This window comes from Molossus molossus, unplaced genomic scaffold, assembly GCF_014108415.1.
Source record: "Molossus molossus isolate mMolMol1 unplaced genomic scaffold, mMolMol1.p scaffold_m16_p_3, whole genome shotgun sequence".
NCBI classification, from domain to species: Eukaryota; Metazoa; Chordata; class Mammalia; order Chiroptera; family Molossidae; genus Molossus; species Molossus molossus.
The window spans coordinates 49,322,482-49,341,940 of NW_023425366.1; the positions used below are offsets into that span (position 1 = coordinate 49,322,482).

Here is a 19,459-nt window from a genome sequence, read left to right on the forward strand (position 1 = left end):
TTAATTTTTTGAGGTAACATCATAGTGTTTTTTATAGTAGCTGTATCAGTCTGCATTCCCACCAGCAGTGTACTAGGGTCTCCCTTTCTCCACACCCTCACCAGCACTTGTTGTTTGATGATTTGTTGATGGCGGCCATTCTGACAGGTGCTACCTCATTGTTGTTTAAATTTGTATCTCTCTGATGATTAGTTGCACGTTTTTTCTTATGTCTCTTGGCCATCTGTATGTCCTTTGTGGAGAGGTGTCTATTTAGGTCCTCTGCCCATTTTTTAATTGGGTTCTTTGTCTTTCTTTTGTTGAGTTGTATGAGTACTCTATATATTTTGGAAATTAACCCCTTATCTGTTGTATCATTGGCAATTATGGTCTCCCATATAGTGGGGTCCCTTTTCATTTTGATGGTTTCTTTTGCTGTGCTGAAACTTTTTAGTTTGATATAGTCCCATGTGTTCATTTTTTTCCCTTTGTTTCTCTTGCCTTTGGTGTTGTATCAGTGAAAATTCTTCTGCTGTGATGTCTGAAATTTTGTTGCCTACATTTTCTTCTAGGGCTTTTGTGGATTCACAGGTCACATTTAATTAAGTCTTTTATCCATTTTGAGTTTATTCTTGTATATGGTATAAGTCTGAATATTATTCTTAATACTAGGTCTTCAGGGCATCTCTCTTTAATGGAAGTGGGTAATGTCTAACTTACTGTTGTTTATCTTCCTTTATCTGTATAAAGCATGGTATGGTCTTGAAAGAGAGGCATAACTGAGCTGTAAAACTACTGTCTTGGACTGCACTGAAAATGGTTGCAGTTAACCTCTTTCGTAAGTTGCAGTTCTTGTTTACCCGACCAGATAAAATAGTAATTTGATCATTGTTTTGAATGGATGTAGACAAGAAATCCTTGTGATCTGTGAAAAATTCAGATCTGTTTACACAATATGTTTTCTATTAAAAAACAGTCAACAGGTCAGGTCAGATTCTGTCCATGAGTAATTAACAGTCCCTTTGGCAACCAGGAACATGACTAAAGCAAGCTGTTCTTCCTTTTTTAGGAAATGAAATTTCATCTAAGTTTCCTCTCTCAGTCATGTCAGACATTTGTTATTGTTTTTTTGTTTTTGCTTTTCAGATCCTCTTCCTGAACTTTTTTTTTGAAGCTATTGTATGGTAGATTTTTCTTGGCATGTTACTTTCTATTGATTATGTTTGTGTGCACGTGTGCGAGCTCACACACAGAGAAAAGACAATTCAAAATTGGGAACCGGTGACTTTTTATAGAACTCCACCTTTTGCACTTACACCAATTCAAAATTTAGGATAATGTTTTGTGTGTGTCATGGATTGCAAACTACTAGAAAAACATAGCCTTTTTATTTTAAACATTTAGAAGAAATAACCATGTGCTGGGAAGAGGAGCTCCACCCCGATTTTGTTTTTGATACTGATTGGCCTAACTCTTGAGATCCTACCAAATATCATGCTAATACCCATCAAAGACCAACAGCTGTTAAAGAGACTGTAGACTTTTCTCTGTTCACTTTTCTCCCCAGCACAGGGTGAGGCATGCTCAGAGGGTGGCTGTGTTTTTGTTGGGCCAGCACACAGAAGCCCAGATGCTCCTCCACACTGGCTGAGCTGGAGGCCCTCCAGAGTAGGCGACCCTTCCCACCGCCTGGTTTCCATTGCCCTGCCACTCCCACAGGCTGGGCGGAATGTTCCCTCTCCCCGGAGGTCCCCTTTGTATTGCCCTTTTTATGTTTGAGGGGAAGGAGTGTCCCAAATCTTTCAAGGTCCCAAGATCACCTGGCAGGCTCGTCCATCGCTGCTGCTCCCTTGCCGTGAGCACGGCCGGAGTGGCCCCTCCACACAGCCCCTGGACGGTCATGTCCCGGAGAGATCCAGCCCGCTGCGGCCCTTCCTGCACGTTCCTTGCTTCCTCAGAGAGTGCCCTGGTGACTTAGGGGGCAGCTCCTGTCCTTGGCACTAAGGCACTTAGCAGGGCTCTGTTCTAACCAGAAGCTCTCAAGAGAAAGTGTGAGGCCAGGCCGGAAGAGAACGAGGACTTGAAAACCCCTTGGAGACAACAAATAGCTATTGGAAAAGGCACCACGGGCGTGGGAGCGTGTGGTGCTGTTTATTTGGCAATGTGTGCGAATATTTAAGGTTCTTACAACTGACTGTGATGTATGTACTACAGGGTAAGGTCATAACTACAGAATAATTATTTTGAACCTTTATGCCATGGTGTTGTCACAGATAGAGGAGAAAGTTAATACAAGCCATGATGTTCATCAGGGAGGAATTCAGAGTAAAAGACAAAGTACCACATTTTCATATCCCATAAATGAAAAGGAAAAATTCTTCCCTATACTCCAAACTTCTTCAGCTTTAAAAACAAACAAACCAGCTCTGACACCCATGCTTCAATGTATTGGGAAGCATCTCCCTGTCATCCAAGATGTGGTTGGAAAGAAGGATTTGTACTGTTTGGACGCACTCACCAGAAGTGAATGTGACAGACCAGCCCGGTTGGGATGCAGATCCTTTTCACTGGGGTTTCTTAGAGCCAGGAAGAGGATGTGTGGTGATGCCCCAACTTATTCATTTTCCAGGGGCAGATGACGGTCTACGCGAAGTTTGGCAAAAATGTATATCTTCCTAAAGATGCCGAGTTTTACTGTATTTATAACGGATCTCACCAGAGACACATCGTGGTTGCAGAACGCACAGAGGATAACGTTCTCCAGTCCAGCATTCCAGGTGAGGTGTCCTCTTACTGTGCAGTTGGGAAATCGTCTGGAAGCATCTTCCACCAGGGCGATAGGCTGGGAAGAAAACCAGGAGGAGAAAGGGAACAGTGCTTCTCGGAGGGGTGGGGGTGTGAGAGTGTCTGTGTGTGTGTTAGGAAAAGCACCCACGATGGGTCATCTCACTTCCGAGGTTCTTCCAGCTATATCTGCAGCGCTCTGAGCAGCCTAGCCTTACACTCAACTCTCAAGGTCGGATGTGCTTGGGACGCAGTCCACTGGAGGTGGCACTGTATCTCAGGCTGGCTCCTGTAGTCCCAGGTCCCATTGCCGTGGATGGCTCAGGGAGACATTAGCAGTTGTCTTCATTCTCCCTTCCTCATCCCCGTGGTCAGTCCAGCAGGCCCAGGGTCCGCCTCTCCCTGCCTGCTCCGGTTGGTGGCTGATGTTCCTTACCTGGCACCCTGTCCATCCAGACACTTCCTTGCTGGATCTCAGGCTCCAAAACTTTCTCTTCCCACCACCAAAATGGTCAAGTTCTAAAACCTGCAATGCTCCCAGTTATCTTCTTCAATCACCATGGTGACAGATGACAAATTAATGTATCAATGTTAATATGTTATCATGAGCTAACAGCCCTTTTCAAATACAGTTGCTTTGTGTTTCCACTAGGGTGTGGGTTGTACTTTGAGACATCAAGCTCTAGCCTAAAGGTGTAATTAAGATGTCATTACCTGCATGAAGGGAGAGTTTTGTTGTTCTCGCTTCTTGTTTGATCCGTTTTATTTAACTATGGATCTTTCAATTAGTCTTAAATTGTATCATGTAGGGAACCATCAAATTTTCTTATAGGTAAGATTGGCCTCATTTTAGAGGAAAAGTATTTCTAAGTGCTTCTTTCGTGTGTCTGTTAGGTACGGAAAGAAGGTAGACAGTAGACATGCAAACATAGGCATGGTTAGAACTGTGGAGGTGTGCAAAACCTCTCAGCTCCCTGGGCTCGAACCCACCGGTTGTTCTGTGGGCAGTTCTAAGCACTTCTTTCTCTGGTTCAGGAACTCATCTTTATAAGAAGAAAAAGTCAAACCTCATTAATGACACGGAGGCACTGGGACTGCGGGTCTCTTGACTCTGCCCTTTTGCTCCGGCATTTTGTGCTTCCTGTCTTCAGCGTCCCCCTCTTTTTTGGGTTTAGTTTCTCATGAAGCCTTTTCTAGAGAAAGAATAAAAATGAAGCACCACTTCTAATATCAAACCTTTTATTTCATCTTTTTCTTTACTTGCATGTAGGGGCGAACCTCCTTATGTGTTAAAGGGAATCTTGTTGATTATATCGTGGCCTGCTTAGAAGTGAGGGTTTTTACCTTCATTTTAATAGTCTCTGAGCCTTAAGTTTCTCCGGTTACAGCCTTGCCAGGGTAACCTTTCAGAAGTGTGTAGAACAGGCTTCTGTGTTACATACTGGACGTGTGTCGGCTGGGGAGGGGCTGCCTGCACTTCAGACGATTTTCTAAAAGTGGATGTGAAAATGGCAGTAGTTCTTGCTCAGTAACCTGGGGTGCTCTTGTCCCTTGAAGCTGGCTGCATTGCATTTGGGAAAAGGCTCTGGACGATAAGGGAGAGCAGGGGTGACTCGCACTCCTTAGCCATGTGCGTGGGGGCCAGTGGGGGCTGAATGTTAGCCTCTGTCCAGCTATGATTATCATAATTACAGAGGTTTGGTAGTACTAATTCCTGGGATCTTTGCCAAGGGTAGCATAATAATAGATGTTTGCCAACCTGGGCAAGATGAAAGAAAAGAAATGTAAGGAGGAGGAACAGATAGCAGGATTAGGTGACCACCCACAGCAGAAGTAGTAAGAACACCCACAAGACAGAGAAGCCACTGTCAGAAGTGGGGGTCACTGAACAACATATATATATATATATATATATATATATATATATATATATATATATATCTTTCTGTTGAGTAGTCCTCACCACCTGACTCACCTGCAGTGGAGCTCTGGGCATGAGGACGAGCGTGTGTCACCTCGTGCTACTTTATAAAACTGTCACCTAAAGAAACACATAAACAGGTGTGACGCAGGAGGAAACGGTAGAGCAGAAGAAGGCAAAGACCTTTACGACAACTAACTTGAATTCAGGGGTTGGGATCGATGTGAAGGTGAAGGCGAAAGTGTGCCAAATAGCAGTGTCTGGTACTCTTAGGAGAATAGACACTGAAGTGCTCAGAGCTCATAAAGGTTAGTTTTAAATCAGGCGTCACTGAAAGAAATGGAGTCAGCTTTAATCTGGCCCCGCAGGCTTGGCAGCGTTTAAAGATAACTGGCTACGTTTCCTTTCTGCCTTTGTCTCTTGGAGCATGTGGTCTGCTTCGGCAGCTCAGCGACCACTAGCACTTCAGACACTGTGACAGCATCTCCTATAGACTCTGGCTGAACTGTTCACTGTCTTGTCATGTAGGCCATGGACTTCAGGAGACGGTGATGGTGTCTGTGTGCCTCTGCTCAGAAGGTTACTCCCCGGTGACCATGGGCTCCGGTTCGGTGGCCTACGTGGACAACATGGCCTGCAGGCTGGCCCGTCTGCTGGTCACCCAGGCCGATCGCCTCACTGCCAGTAGCCATCAGACCCTGCTGACCCCGTTTGCCCTGACAGTGGAAGCACTGCCCGCCTTGGACGAGGAACTTGTGCTGGCGCTGACCCATCTGGAGTTGCCGTGTGGGTGGACTGTCATGGGAGATTCTTCGCTGGAAGGTGGGTCTTCACCAGAAAATGTGCATATCTTCTCTCTGTTCGAGGTCAGAATGTGTCTTACAATTTATTGCCAGTTTTCCTGCCCCCTTTTGACCCAAGCCTCTCTCTGATGTGGCTGGTTTCCCTGAGGTCTGAGACACTCATCTCTGGGCTGGTGGATGCTCCTCTGTTCCAGGAGGTGCAGAGCTCCGGAGGGAGCAGCTGCTCTCTGTGGAAGGCTCTTGAGCCAGCTGCCCTGGGCTGTGGCTCCACTCACCCTGGCATGTTTCCTTGTTGGGAGAAGGCGATACTGCTGCCTGTTTCCAAACAGGTAGAGTCATTGGGCAATGAAGAGCATGCAGAACATTGAGAAGAAATGTGGCCATGAAGGAAATATAACCATTGTGTTGACATTTTAAAAAATGTCAGTGTCTGCCCTAGCCGGTTTGGCTCAGCGGTTAGAGCGTCGGCCTGCGGACCAGAGAGTCCTGGATTCGGTTCCCACTAGGAGCACGTTCCAAAAAAAAAGTCAGTGTCACTGTGAGCATTCATGTTGTATTTGTACTAACTTTTTGAGTTACCTCTGGATGCCTCCTGTTTACTAAAAGCCTGAATAGACTGTAAAAACCAGCCATTTGGAATCTGTGTGTGAACAGAGATGATGTTGTTTATAAGTCCATACTGGGCATGAGGCTAAGCTGTTCAGTAGATGCTTGTTGCCCGGCTGGTGTGGCTCAGTGGCTGAGCGTCAACCCATGTACCAAGAGGTCACTGGTTTGATTCCTGGTCAGGGCACATGCCGCAGCTGTGGGCCAAATCCCCAGTGGGGGGTATGCAGGAGGCAGCCAATCAATGTTCTCTCTCATTGATGTTTCTCTCTCTCTCTCCCTCTCCGTTCCTCTCTCTCTCCCTCTCCGTTCCTCTCTCTCTAAAATCAATAAAGAAAAAAAAAATAGATGCGTGTTATGGTAATACAAATGACATAGTTTTATTGGAACAACAGAGATATTGCTCTGTATTTTATTGAACACAACATACACTATTACTGCTTTTCTGTATTCTTCCCATGACTTTAGTTTTGTGGTTGGGTAATGCTGTTTTCAAGAGTTTCTGCTTTCTGATAAAATCTGGTTACAGGTTGGTTTAAATTTGACCATGGACAACATTAAATGCTCTACTCTAGGTAAAGGGGCATGATTTTTGTAAGCAGAATCATGCAGCCATAACTACAATCAGCAAGGATCTCTGTTTCTTTCTTTTTATCTGGGTTATACTAAAACTCTCCTGGGCACCTAAGAATGTTTCTCATTTCTTAAGAACTCAAATGAGAGAAATCGCAATCCCAGTTCAGAATTAATTATGCCCAACTCCTGCTTGCTGCACTGTATGGTGGCTGATTGACATGTATGCCAGGGGTGGGCTCCCTGCAGGAGTGAGTGGTGTCTGTTCTGTTCACCATTATCCCCAAGAACCTATCAAAGGGCTTGGAATATAGCAGCTGCTCAAGAAATATTTGTTGAATCAATAAAGGTTGTATTCTTAGATCTTCAAGGAATCACACATCCTATATATCACTGTTTTAATTATGCTATAACATATATAGGGAAGAAATGTTTCCTAGCTGAGAAACTTTATTCGTATATATACACACACAAAAGTATATTCATATATATATATTCATTATGTACATGTATATTCATATATTAATTCATTATATACATGTAAATTTATATATATTCATGTGTGTGTGTGTTTGTGTGTGTGTGTGTTTGTGTGTGTGTGTGTTTCTGGTTAAGGATGATCATTTTCTTAAGTTTCCTGGCTTTTAAAAAATCCTAACAATAACATTTAAGGAGTTTTATTATTTGGAAGGCAGATCCATTTTTACCAAGACTTAAAGCCTTCATAATTTCTCACTGGTTGCTGCTCTCAAAGCCATCAGTGAAGGTCCTGAAGCATCACAGAGAGGCAGATGCAGGCCAGTCCCAGGGCTCCTTCCTTAGCCAGCAGCTCCCTCAGCACAGCAGCTTAGAGGCTGCAGTGGTTCAATTTGTGCTTCTGTTAAATGGCTGATTGTTGCAAGTATGGAACATTATAAATGTACATGAATAGCTTAAACTAGGTCTCCAAAATGGGATTTATGTTACCCACATGCTATATTTATTTTTCATCCCAAAATTTAGAAATAAATTAAGATTTTCTAATCTTTAATTTGTAGATTGACAATAGTACATGTATGTGATTTCCTGAGCAGGGCCGGTGAAGGGAGGACATTGTGGACATCACTCATTTATAGGGTAGCCAGGCATTGGAGCTGACTTAGCAGCACGTAATGTGCACAGTCTGTTAGAAGTGCATGTTTGGTTATTTTGCTGTCAGAGACATGTGATCAAATAAGTTTGGAGAGCACTGGGTTACCCCCAATTAGCTACGAGTCATTTTATTGCCATTTTCATTTCTGTTTGGAAATGTATTCTTGTTTTCCAAACCTCCATCTATCATGACTTTTGGTTTATCCATATCCTTATAACAGGCTGACTTATATCACCAAGGGCTCCTTCTGACCTCTTTGACATATATATATATTTTTATGAGAGGAAAACCAGAACAGTTCCTTTTTGTGGTGAGACATTGTATTCTATGGGAGAACAACTCTAGTATCACAGTCAATAGGAATATGTGCTCTGGGGCTGGGTTCAAATTCTAACCCTGCTGCTTCCTGGCTGTGAGACTTCCTGGGTAAATTATTTTAGTTCTGATGCACAAAGTTATAATTTCTAAAGTGAGGCACAATTGTACCCCCTTCATTGGTTTCTTTTGATGGTTACATTAGATAATGTATGGTGAAGCTTCTAGAACAGTGTCTGAATATACTAAGCTCTCAGTCTATGTTGACTTTTGTGTGTATATGAATGCATTTCCATACATAGAGAATATATTGTATGTACATATATGGAAAGCACATTGCCATTGGTCTGGACAAATGAAGCTAGAGCTAAAGTGGTAAAACCCTGGTATTTTAAACAGTTCCTTGAAGACTTCTAGGAACTTTTTTAGACTTTCTGTAAGGACAGTTTATAGAACTTGAGGTAACATTGCCCACAGCCTTGACTTATAATGGGACTTCTCAACACCAGCAGTGTTAAGGGACAAGGTTAACACTTCTTTTTCTTTTTGCTTCTCTGAATGGATGGATTCCACTACTCTGTCTTCAAGTTCACTCATCATCTCTTCCACTAATCTAGTCTGCTGTTGTACCCTTTTATTGTATTTTTCATTTTAGTGATTATATTCTTCAGCCCTGTGATTTCTGTTTGGTACTTTTTAATATTTTCTGACTCTTGGTTGAAATACTTTGTTTATGCATTCTCTCCTGACCTTGGTGAGCGTCTTTATGACCATTATTCTGAACTCTCTATCAGATAAATGACTTACATCCATTTTCTTAAAATTAGTGTCTGGAGATTTATCTTTTTATTTGGAACATATTCTCCTGTTTCTTAATTTTCTTTGACTTTTTGTCTCTTTTATGCATTAGATAAAAGAGACACCTCTCCCAGTCTTGACAGACTGGTCTTACGTGGGAGATGAGCCTCATCAGTTAGCCCAGCCTAGGCTCCTATTTGCTGCTTAAATCTTTGTGATTGTTCACATTGCTATAGTTGTGCTTAGTGGCCCTCAGTACTTGAGGCTGTGTCAAGACCCATCAGTGCCCTAAAGGGGAGGATCTCAGTCAACACCTATCACTTGGGCTGATTAGAAGGCAGAATCTGGGAAAGTATTCAGTCAAACCCCTTCCGGGGAATGACTGGGAGATAGGCTTTTTTTTTTTTTTGCTTGCTTCTTCTGTACTGAACTTTGGTGGGATAGCTGTAGCAAGTGCTCATGTGTACACCCATTAGCTGCTGCTTTATCCACTACAGTCTTTGATAATACAAGCCTCATTGGCTATCAGAGGGGTGATTTGGGAAGCTGTCACTTGGGTGGCATCAGACATGTGTACAAGATCCTTCCAGAGAAATGCTGGTGATCTGTATTGTTGGAGTGAACTGGAGTAAGAAGGGGGGAAGTGCCCCTAGATGTATACTAATTAGAAATTGAACCCTCAGGCAATAGCTTGTATGCAGTCAGATCCTTTCCAGGGAAAGACTGGGACATGTGCGTTTCTGCCTGCTCCCTCCACACTGAGCCCTGGGGAGATGGCCATTATGTATGCTTGTGTGACCATTAGGAACTGCTTCTTGGTTTGCTATATTCCTGTGGGATTCATGGATACAAGCTCCTTTGGCTTTCAGAGCTAGATGTTTTGGGTGGTCTGCCCCTCAGGTGGGAGTCTTAAAAGTTGGGGTATTAGATGTGTGATTCAAAGCCTTTGCTACTTAGGGAGAAGCTGGGAGTTGGAGGTTCTCTCCAGATTGTACGGCTCTGTGCTGGGGAAGAGGTTTATAATGAGAGCGGGTCTCAGCCTTTCCTACCCATTTTGATGTGGGTCTCTTCCCATACACCTTACATATAGGAGTCATTCAGCTGGTTTCTGGGTTCCTCTCAGGGAATTGCTCCATAGGTAGCTGTCCACTTGTGCTTCAGTGGGAGGGGTTGTCTAGGAGATTCCTATGTCACCGTCTTGGATTCTCTTCTCCAGTTTAGTAGAGGTTTACTACAAGCAGTTTGGGATCTCTTGTGCTCAGTGCATCTTTTTCTAGTGTACATATTTCATTAATGTTGCTTGTCTTTAAGGTATGTGAATTATAGTAATAAAAAAAGAAATAAACTGAGGCATGGGGCCTACTGGAGTTTTTCCTATGTCAGTGGGAGGGGCATCGTAACAGTTTTTTCCTAGTAATTATTTCTTGTCATACTTATCCAAAAACTATTTAAAACTTCACTCTTCACACTTATTAAAACTTTTTGTGTGTGTTTATTTGTGTTTTTTAGGGGTATAAATAAATGGATGTTATTGAATAGATATTGATTTCTGTAATGACTTTGTCATGGAAAAGTTTGAAGCACGACTGTCTTCCTTTTCCTTCTCAATCACCGAGAGTTATCAGGAAGGCCTGAGATCCTGGAGAAAGCCCAGAGTCTGAATGGACTGTGTGTCTCGTAAAGAAAAGCAGAGCCTTTTCTTGTCCCTGCATCTTACCCCTCATTACTCACAGTGCAACTTCGTTATGTGTTCTAGGGAAGGAAATCATCCCGGATTTTATTTAATTTTGTGCCATAAATAAAATTGGATTCCTATTTTGTAAAATTAAACCCATTCTTTCTATAAAGAAGCTTTCATAATAAAAGGTTTTGCAGGGTCTCCGGACCCCAAATTTGCAGTAAAACTAGAAATATTTATATAATAATTATTCAATAACATTTCATACTTTTTTTGTTTGGGGATTTTTGCTTGTTTGTTTCTTGGACAGAAATCTTTTCTAAGAGATTGACATATTTTGGAAATTAGGGTAACTGGGATAAAATATTCTGTTTTATTTAGTTGGTGCTCAGATAATTTTTGAATTAAAGTCTTCCCTTCCTGCTGAACCGAATTACTTTCCTTCACTTGTGTTCCCAGATGCTTGACATTGCTGGCAAGTACCAGGCTTTCCGTCACAATGGGGGAGGCTGCTATTTGAGTAAAGAGCCTGAAGGAACCACAAATGCCACCTCAAAGGACTGACAGCTTTGCCCCTGGGAACATAGTAGGTCCTCTCCCAATGGAAGAGGCAGAGCTTATCCTGTTTGTTTGTTTTTATTGATTTTAGAGAGAGAGAGAGAGAGATCAATTTGTAGTTCCACGTATTTATGCATTCATTGGTTGATTCTTGTATGTGCCCTGACTGGAGATCAAACCTGCAACCTTGGTGTATTGGGATAATGCTCTAACCAACTGAGCTATCTGGCCAGGGCCTATGCTTTCTGATTTAAGGAAAAAACCCACTTACTTTAAAAAAAAAAGTTATACAGAGACTTCCATATATATTTACACTTACAAACCAATATATAGCAACAATTTGCAGATTCAAGATTTTTTTTTCCAAAGTAAATTATTATTATTTTGAAAAACTGATTTGCACTTTTTTGCAGTTCTCTAGGTAAAAGTAGTTCATCTGTCTCCTTATAGGCTGAAGTTCTTTGTTGTAGAAAAGATGGAACTCCTTAGTATACCAATTATAAAATAATAACAAAACCTGATTTTTCCAGCTTTTGAAATATAACTGACATATAACATTATGTAATTTCAAGGTATACAGTGTGTTGATTTGATATGTTTATATATTGCAAAATGATTATTACCATAGTATTAGCTAACACCTCCACCCATCACATAGTTACCATTTCCTTCTTGTAGGGAGAACATTTCAGAAGGTTGATACTATGAATTAAATCTTCAGGGCAAACATATTATAATCTTTAGTCAAACAAAGAAAATTTTATGTTAGATTGCCTTATCAAGTTGAAAGAATTAAACTTTCCTCCTGCCTTCATAATTAATTCTATGAATGGAAGAAGTTTTAAGAGTAAGCCAATTGAGCTTTTGTAACTTTTCTGCAGAGCTGTCTTGGGCATAAAGTTAAACACAGCTGATGCATTTAGAGAGCCAACTTTTCATTCTGTGGATGTATGGTTGGTTGGAGAGCTGTCCCCAAGGAGAGTTAATTGTTGAAACTAGTAAGACCTACTGAGAGTGGCTTAGAGAATTAATTACTTTAATTATTAATTCCAAAGATCACAGTAAGAATTTGTTTCTTACTGTGCAAATAACATCAGTGGAGTTATAGCAATCACAGCCGATTTAAACTTGAATCCAGAAGTTAGAGAAATGGTTTGTTAGTTGTAGAATCCATGTTATAAGGGCAAGTTCAAGTAGAGTGTCTGTGCAAAAACAAGCTATGGCATAATGAATAGTGAACTCAAAGGAAGAGTAGAAACCTTGTCATGGACCTGAGTTTGATTTATAGGTTACGTAATGTGATGCTGTTACTGAGAAGAAGGGTGGATAGCATTATGCTTTGTTTTATTTATAGAGTTTTCATAAATTAGTTCTCTTTGAAGGAGAATGTTTGTTTTTCTACACTTTAGAACTTTTAGGGAAAAAGGAAAGCAATGCAGAGGGCCAAAAGGACTTCAGAAGAAAGTTTATAAGAGTAGGAGTTATTCAACAACTGTTAAAATGTGTCTTGATGGTTTGGTGTTTTCTTAAGGAGTTTAAAGAGCAGTCATAATATTTCTTCTTATCTGCAGGAAGAGCCATTAAGTGAGAATTAACAGTTCATTACCAAAGACTCGGTGGGAACTGCCAAATTTCTGTGACATCTACATCTTATTTCAGGCCACATACCCGAAACCATCACTTTCTTTCTAGGCAACAGAAGAGAAAGTGTGGGCCAGCAATGTTTGACAGAGGAAAATAACTGTTTATCTTTCTCTGAATAGAGGAAAGAGATCTGTAACTAGTAAGAAGCAAGATTTGTTTAACACTTGAAATAAGCTTGGCTGGTGTTTTCATCCTTGAATACCATTTGTTGGCTATAGAAGTAGAAAACAGAGCGAGGCTCCGGGGCTTGGCTCCGCTGACTGGCCTCCACTTTGTGTCCCAGGTCTTATGAACCAGGGGATGGCACACTGAGTTATAAGGCTTGGCCCACAGACTATGTGAAATGTCATCTTTGTTTTTCTGCCCTCAAACTTTGTACTGGAGGGCGAGTTTGAAATAGCATCAGCTGAAATACCAGTGGGTAGGAAACCCATAAAGAACAGATTTATTACAAAATACAAATTTCCAGGTTTTAAAAATCTTTTTCTGAGTTTTGAAATTAATATATTATGGGTATTGACTGATTCTGGGGTTTTATGTTTCTCTCCGAAATTTTGACATTTTTCAAGCAGTTGTATTTATACTTGGTATTTCTAGCCTTCTGTCCCTTCGGATAGTATCTAAAGGGACAAATATCTCCACGCTTTCTTTTCTGACATTTAAAACTGCAATTACATTCCTTTTGTTGCTAAGGTAACCAACTGGATTAGTGCTAGAGGTGGACAGAATGTTCTTTAAAATAGGTCCAAAGGCAAATTGGTGAAATTGCCTCACGGCATGTGATCATGCACACGCACCCAGATCTGCATCATTTGTGAATGTTTTCTCTGTCTACTACCCCCTTTTTAGCTTTTCATGTTGAAGGAATGGCTTTTCTGGCAGTAAAGAATTTAATACAGAATTGGGCTCTTAAGGAAAAGGACAATTTCCCCCTGTCTGTTGAAGTTGAAGCTCATATCCACAGTTTACTATTTCTCCGTCTGGGCCTTTGGACTTGTGGTGCTGGCTTTCAGTGCGGACAGCGAGTGGCCCCTGCCTGACCGCAGATGAATGGCCAGTGTTCTGGTTGTGCTTGATATCAGACTCACATTGAAGACTTCCAAAGCCCGTTTCCAAGATATGATGAGTCTACACTTTTTCTGCTTGTCAGGAATAAAATTAGATCGCATTGCATTTTTATCTGTCTCCGAAACAGAATGGGGTTCCTGGAGGGGAACCTGGAGGGAGCCTGTGCTGTGAGGGGAGGGCAGAGGATGCCAGGCACGCTGAGGCTGTCAGCAGACATCTAACGAACGCACGGATGCTGGATGCAAACCATGGCCTTGGAGAAATATTAGCAAATGGAAAAAATCATTGCACAGTCTGGAAAGGGTGCATGACATGATTGCTGCTGGTGGCACCCAGCGACCGCCGGCTGCCCGAGGCGTGGCTGAGGCACATTTGTCTGATGGCACATCTGCTGCCTTGCACTGATGCAATTACAGTGCCCCCGAAGCAGACAGCTAGGTCCCGCAAATGATGCTTTTAAATTATAACCAGAGGAAAACTGTTTTCAAATGTACCACATATCAATTTAGTGACTGTTTATTGTATATATATATTTTTTGTATTAAAAGATCGGACAAATGTATGTGACTGATCAGTGACTCTCCTAGACCTTGAGAACTTCATCCCATATAGTATTTTCATTACAGCCCCCTGACAATCCCCGGTAGAAGGCTGGGCAGATTTCACTTTCCTTTTACAGATCAAGCAACTTAAAACTTGAGAATTAAGTGGTCTGCTCAAAGCTACATCTCTGTAAGTGTTCAAATCCAGACATTTCACTCCTTTCGTCTGTTCCCCTTTGCACGATACGGTGTTGTGTCCGGATTGTTAATATCTTGTAGAGATGCTCATATTTTATAATGCGGTCTGGACGTGTGAAGGCCATAAACTGGATTGCCACCTTTGAATTCTGATAAAGACTTTTCAGTGTTTCAACTGCTTTAGCACTATTTCCACGAGGTAACATCAAGCAGAACCAACCTGCATGAGATGTGAAGTGCATTCCAGTACTGTACATCACGATGCAAATGTTGTGGAATAATCGTGTGCTTGGTGTCTGCGCAGATTGTTTTCATTCGAGTGTCCCAAATGCATCCAGTGCAGAAAAGAAGATTCAGGAAACAAAAACCTGCCATTATGCTTGTTTCACTTACCTTCTCCCTCTTGGCTTCATGCTCCAGCCACGCCTCCCTGCTGGTGTTATGCTCCAGGGGACAGATGTCCTATTTTCATATCTTCCCTGTGAGCATGTTTATATTTGTAATTCCTCCCCTGGAGTCACCATGCTCAGATCTCGTGTGGAAGACTGATTGTTTACGCACATGCCAAAGCCCTGATTCGATGGTGTAAGTGGAAGATGCCTCTCTTTCCATTCTCATTGAGAATCCTGAAAAAATATGAGATTGTTTGTGGTGTTTGTGCCAGATTCTCTTTTCAACTCTCCATGCATATTTTGGTAATTTTTTTCTTTCTCTTTACTTTTCACTCATCATTTTGGCATTTTACAAACATCTTTACATTTTCAAATCATGGTACATGATGTAGGTTGAATTAACCAGCAGGGCCGCTTTCTTGTAGGTCACACCGCGTGCTTATTTCTACTCACACCCTTTGTGTCAGGCCTACAACTGTAGTCATCAGACTGATTTCACGGGCCAGATAGTTTACTCTGAACAAAAGTGGGCTGACTGTGTGCTTCACAAAGAAAAGGACCACGTCCATTTCTGGGTCCCCAGGGCCTGGCGTACAGTGTGACCAGGGTAAAGGGGTCCATGCACCTACACGCATCAAAGTCCAATTAAATGCAAACAGGAGTTTGCAGCAACGAAAGCAGAGGTTTATTAGTTGAGAAAATGCTGCCAAACCCAGAGTCACAGTAAAGTTAATGCTGAAAGACCTGGCTCCCCCATGGCTTCCAGGGGAGGGGTTAAATAGGGGGAAAATCATTCATCATGGTGGCTAAAGGAGTTGGGGTCATGGGCTCTACTGCTTAGTTGGGGCCAGAGTAGGGAATAGGTGATCATTGTACCAGGTCCTGATGTCAGCCATGGCGTTGTTCTGTCTGAGTTCATGAGGGTGTGGTCTACAGAGTCATGTGCCTGGGGCTGATGGTATCTTTAGCTTGACCAAACTCTGTTTCTGTGGTCAACAGACCTGAGGCTTTGTTTTTACAACAGTTTATACTGGCCAGAATCTGATGTCCTAAGGACTTAATGATTAAGGAAGGGAGGGGATGGACAGAAATGAGGAAGGGTCATGTTGAAGAGGTGGAGTTTCTGTGAGGTTACAATAGTAGTAGTTTCATTTGGTGTTTATCTACTGAATGACTTAGATGCACAGATTGAGACCTCCATGAAATACATATGTGTGGCTTTGGAAACCAGAGTGGAACTTATATATTTGAATGAATTGGGTGTATGTGAATTTAAAAAATCATTCTTTATAAACCTACAGTGTTGAATGCATTTCTATGGCTCCACTCAAGAGTTATGAAACACTACTAAACCCTACAATGTAGAACTACTTCTGAATTAACTTGTGTTTAAAAATATTTGCTTCTAGATTATTGTTCCCATTATATTATAGCTTAAATATTTTTATATTTTTAAATATTTTAATAGTTTATAATATTTTGCTCAATATTTAAGGCTCTATTCTGGCTTAGCAGCAAGTAATATGAATTAATAATAACTTGCAAAAGTCACAAACGTTGTTTTTTGTTCTTATTCATTGGTGAAATTTTTTACCAAAGAGATCTTAAGAGCCAATTGGGAGTCAGAGGTATAAATAGAAAGCATAGATATGTATTTTGTTAACCACTTACTTATTTAAGGTAAGAGATCCTAACCCTGACTTTGCATAGGAATCACTTGGGAATCTTCAGAAAAGATTGATCCTTGGACCCCACCCCAGAAATTCCGTTTTAATTGTTCTGGGGAGGACCTTGAACACAACTATGTGTTTTGGTGGGTGGGGGCTGGGTTGGGTTGGGGGAAGTACAGGGGGAAAGACATACAGACACTATTGACTCCAGAAGTTCCACCACCCCTCATCCTTTCCCGTCACAGTTCCTTAGTCCCCATTAGAAGTATTATGTTGACTTGCATAGTAACCATTTGCTTGCTTTTCTTTATAGTTTTACTACTTATTTATGTGTCAATAATATGGTTTAATTTTTACTGTTTTAAACTTCATATTGATTGAAATGTATAGTCTGTATATTCTTTTGTGACTTTTTCTCTTCAACATTATATTTCTTAGTTTCTTCTATGAGTCTGTAATTCATTCTTATTTTTGTTACAATACTAGTGTGTGATTATTTTGCACCTTATTCTATTATTGATGGACATTAAGATCACTTCTAATTTTAACCATTTATTTTAGGACATGTTTTCTGATGTGTAAAAAGCACAGTCCTCATCAGATTTTATAAGTAGGAATGGAATTGCTCAGTCATGAGACATTAGTTTCTTAAAATTTATCAGATTATGGCTCTGTGTTTTCCAGAGTGGTTTTACTTATTTATATTTTCTCTAGTAATGAATGTGAGTTCATGAAGGCTTGATAATTACTTTTTCAATAGTCCAACCTGAATTTTTTGCTAATTGAAAGGCATAGTCAAACCTGTGTAGGTATGATAATGGCCTTAAATTTGGACTGAGCAGTAAATAAAATCACTTGTCTTAAGCAATAAGCAGACTGTCTGGCCAACCCTGCTCTTGTGTGTCAGGCATGCTGTATTTCATATAGCCTCAATTCTGAAAACTCCCGGGCAGGGATGGACACTCCTAGGACCTTGAGTCTCCGATGTGACAGCCTCTCTTTCCAGGCAGAGAAGCTGAGGAGTAGCAGGGTGAGGAGGACTTTGAGCCTCCTTCCCTGTCTGGGCAGATGGGCCTCTCTTTATGACCTCATGGGAGTGTTGACAAAATGACACGGCCTGATCAGTTCCTTTTTGTTTCTGGGTGATCTTGCTCCCAGGATGTTACAGGTCATACCTTTTAATGTTTGCCATTAGAATAATTCTTAGTAATTCTGTTGTAGTTACAATTAGTTCAAATAATTTCTGGCACCAGCTAAACAGGAAGAGACCTATTTATTTGAGGAAAAAAGATTTCATTTCAGTTGAACACCTCCATCTCTGCCAAATTAATAACCCCTTTCAGAGCTTGTTTTCCTGACTGCTGTTGAGAATCTGAAACTCCATAACAAGCACAATAATTTATATATGTCATAATGTTTCCTATTTCAGGCTGTTTACCTGATTCTGTGCTCTGAACTTTTATACTGAACGAGAAAGCACTCCCTTAAAACATTTTGCTCAGCTTTTTATTTATTTTTTCTTCAAACATTAGAAGATCTCTTTCCCCTGCCTTTCCATCTTCCCAGGAAGTGGGTGGATCCTGGACGAAGAGGGGTAAAGGGAGGGAGGGAGAGTGCACTTCGTCCCACGTGTTTGCTGTTTGTTCCCATCGAACTAGATGTGAGGACAGAGCCAGAAAGGGGAGAGCGGGAGGCTGGACTGACAACAGCCCGGAAAGCTCTCTTGGTGGAGGAAACGCCCCTCTGCCCCCAGTCAGTCAGACTGAATACAGTGAGCTACCCCTGGGGTTTGAGGGTATTCAGGCTATTTACCAGGCACTATAGGGAGTGCCATTGAGATGGTTGACACCATGCTTACCTTTATCAGTGGTATTATTCTAAAAGGGAAAGCAAAAGGTTTAGATGTTCCCTTTTGGTCATATTTTTCTCGGAAGAAAATTGTCTTCCGTAGGACATGCTCAACAGATTCAGATTGGGATTGGTGATTTAGAAAGTTCATCCCAGTGTGGCCGGTTACAGTCTCATGCTGACAGGCATGTTGGGGAGTGTACATGCATGTGTTTGTTTTGTTACCTGATTCTAACCACCCTCTTCCTGATTATTATTTAAGAAGAAAACAAATGGAAATGTTATCAAACATGCCTTGTTGGGAATCGGCTAAGAATAAAAACCCCGCCCTGGCCGGTTTGGTTCAGCGGTTAGAGCGTCGGCCTGCGGTCCGGAGAGACCCGGGTTCGGTTCCCGCTAAGGGCACGTACCTTGGTTGCAGTTTGTCCCTGGCCCTGGTCGGTTGTGCGGGTGGCAGCCACTCGATGTGTCCTTTCACATCGATGTTTCTCTCTCTCTCTCTGTTCCTCTCTCTCCCTCCCACTCTACCTGAACAAAAAATGGAAAAATGTCCTCGGGTGAGGATAAAAAAAAAAAAAAAAAAGGAATAAAAACCCTACTTGCTAATAAAATAGGATTAAAGGTCAAAATTTAAAGGATAAAAATAATTAAAGATAAGCTATTTAATAGCCAACACAGCTCTTCTGAAGATATCAAGTATATTAAAATGTCTGGCGGGGTGTACCACCTTCTCTGTGTTTAGGTGCTTTGACATTTCCGATGTCACCTTACTGAGGGAGTCTGTGCTGTGTGGATGATGGAGCAAATACACATGAAAGTCAGTGTCATTTCGCTGGAAGGGCTCATTTACATATTTAAAATACAAGGCCTTATGCTCACTGATCTAGATCTGGAAATAGCAATATAAATTAATTAAAATGTAAATTAAGCCATTTTCTTTTGCATCCATG

The 19,459-nt window shown here is 41.5% G+C and overlaps 1 protein-coding gene across 1 annotated transcript in view; it reads left to right on the plus strand.

Annotated features, from left to right (window-relative positions):
* The window catches only part of ARHGEF28 (Rho guanine nucleotide exchange factor 28), a 292,956-nt gene that overhangs the window by 121,023 nt on the left and 152,474 nt on the right, over positions 1 to 19,459 (plus strand). Inside the window, exons 3-4 of the mRNA XM_036280592.1 lie at positions 2,609 to 2,756; positions 5,213 to 5,506. Coding sequence (XP_036136485.1) covers positions 2,609 to 2,756; positions 5,213 to 5,506 — 442 coding nt within the window. The remainder of the gene's footprint in view (positions 1 to 2,608; positions 2,757 to 5,212; positions 5,507 to 19,459) is intronic.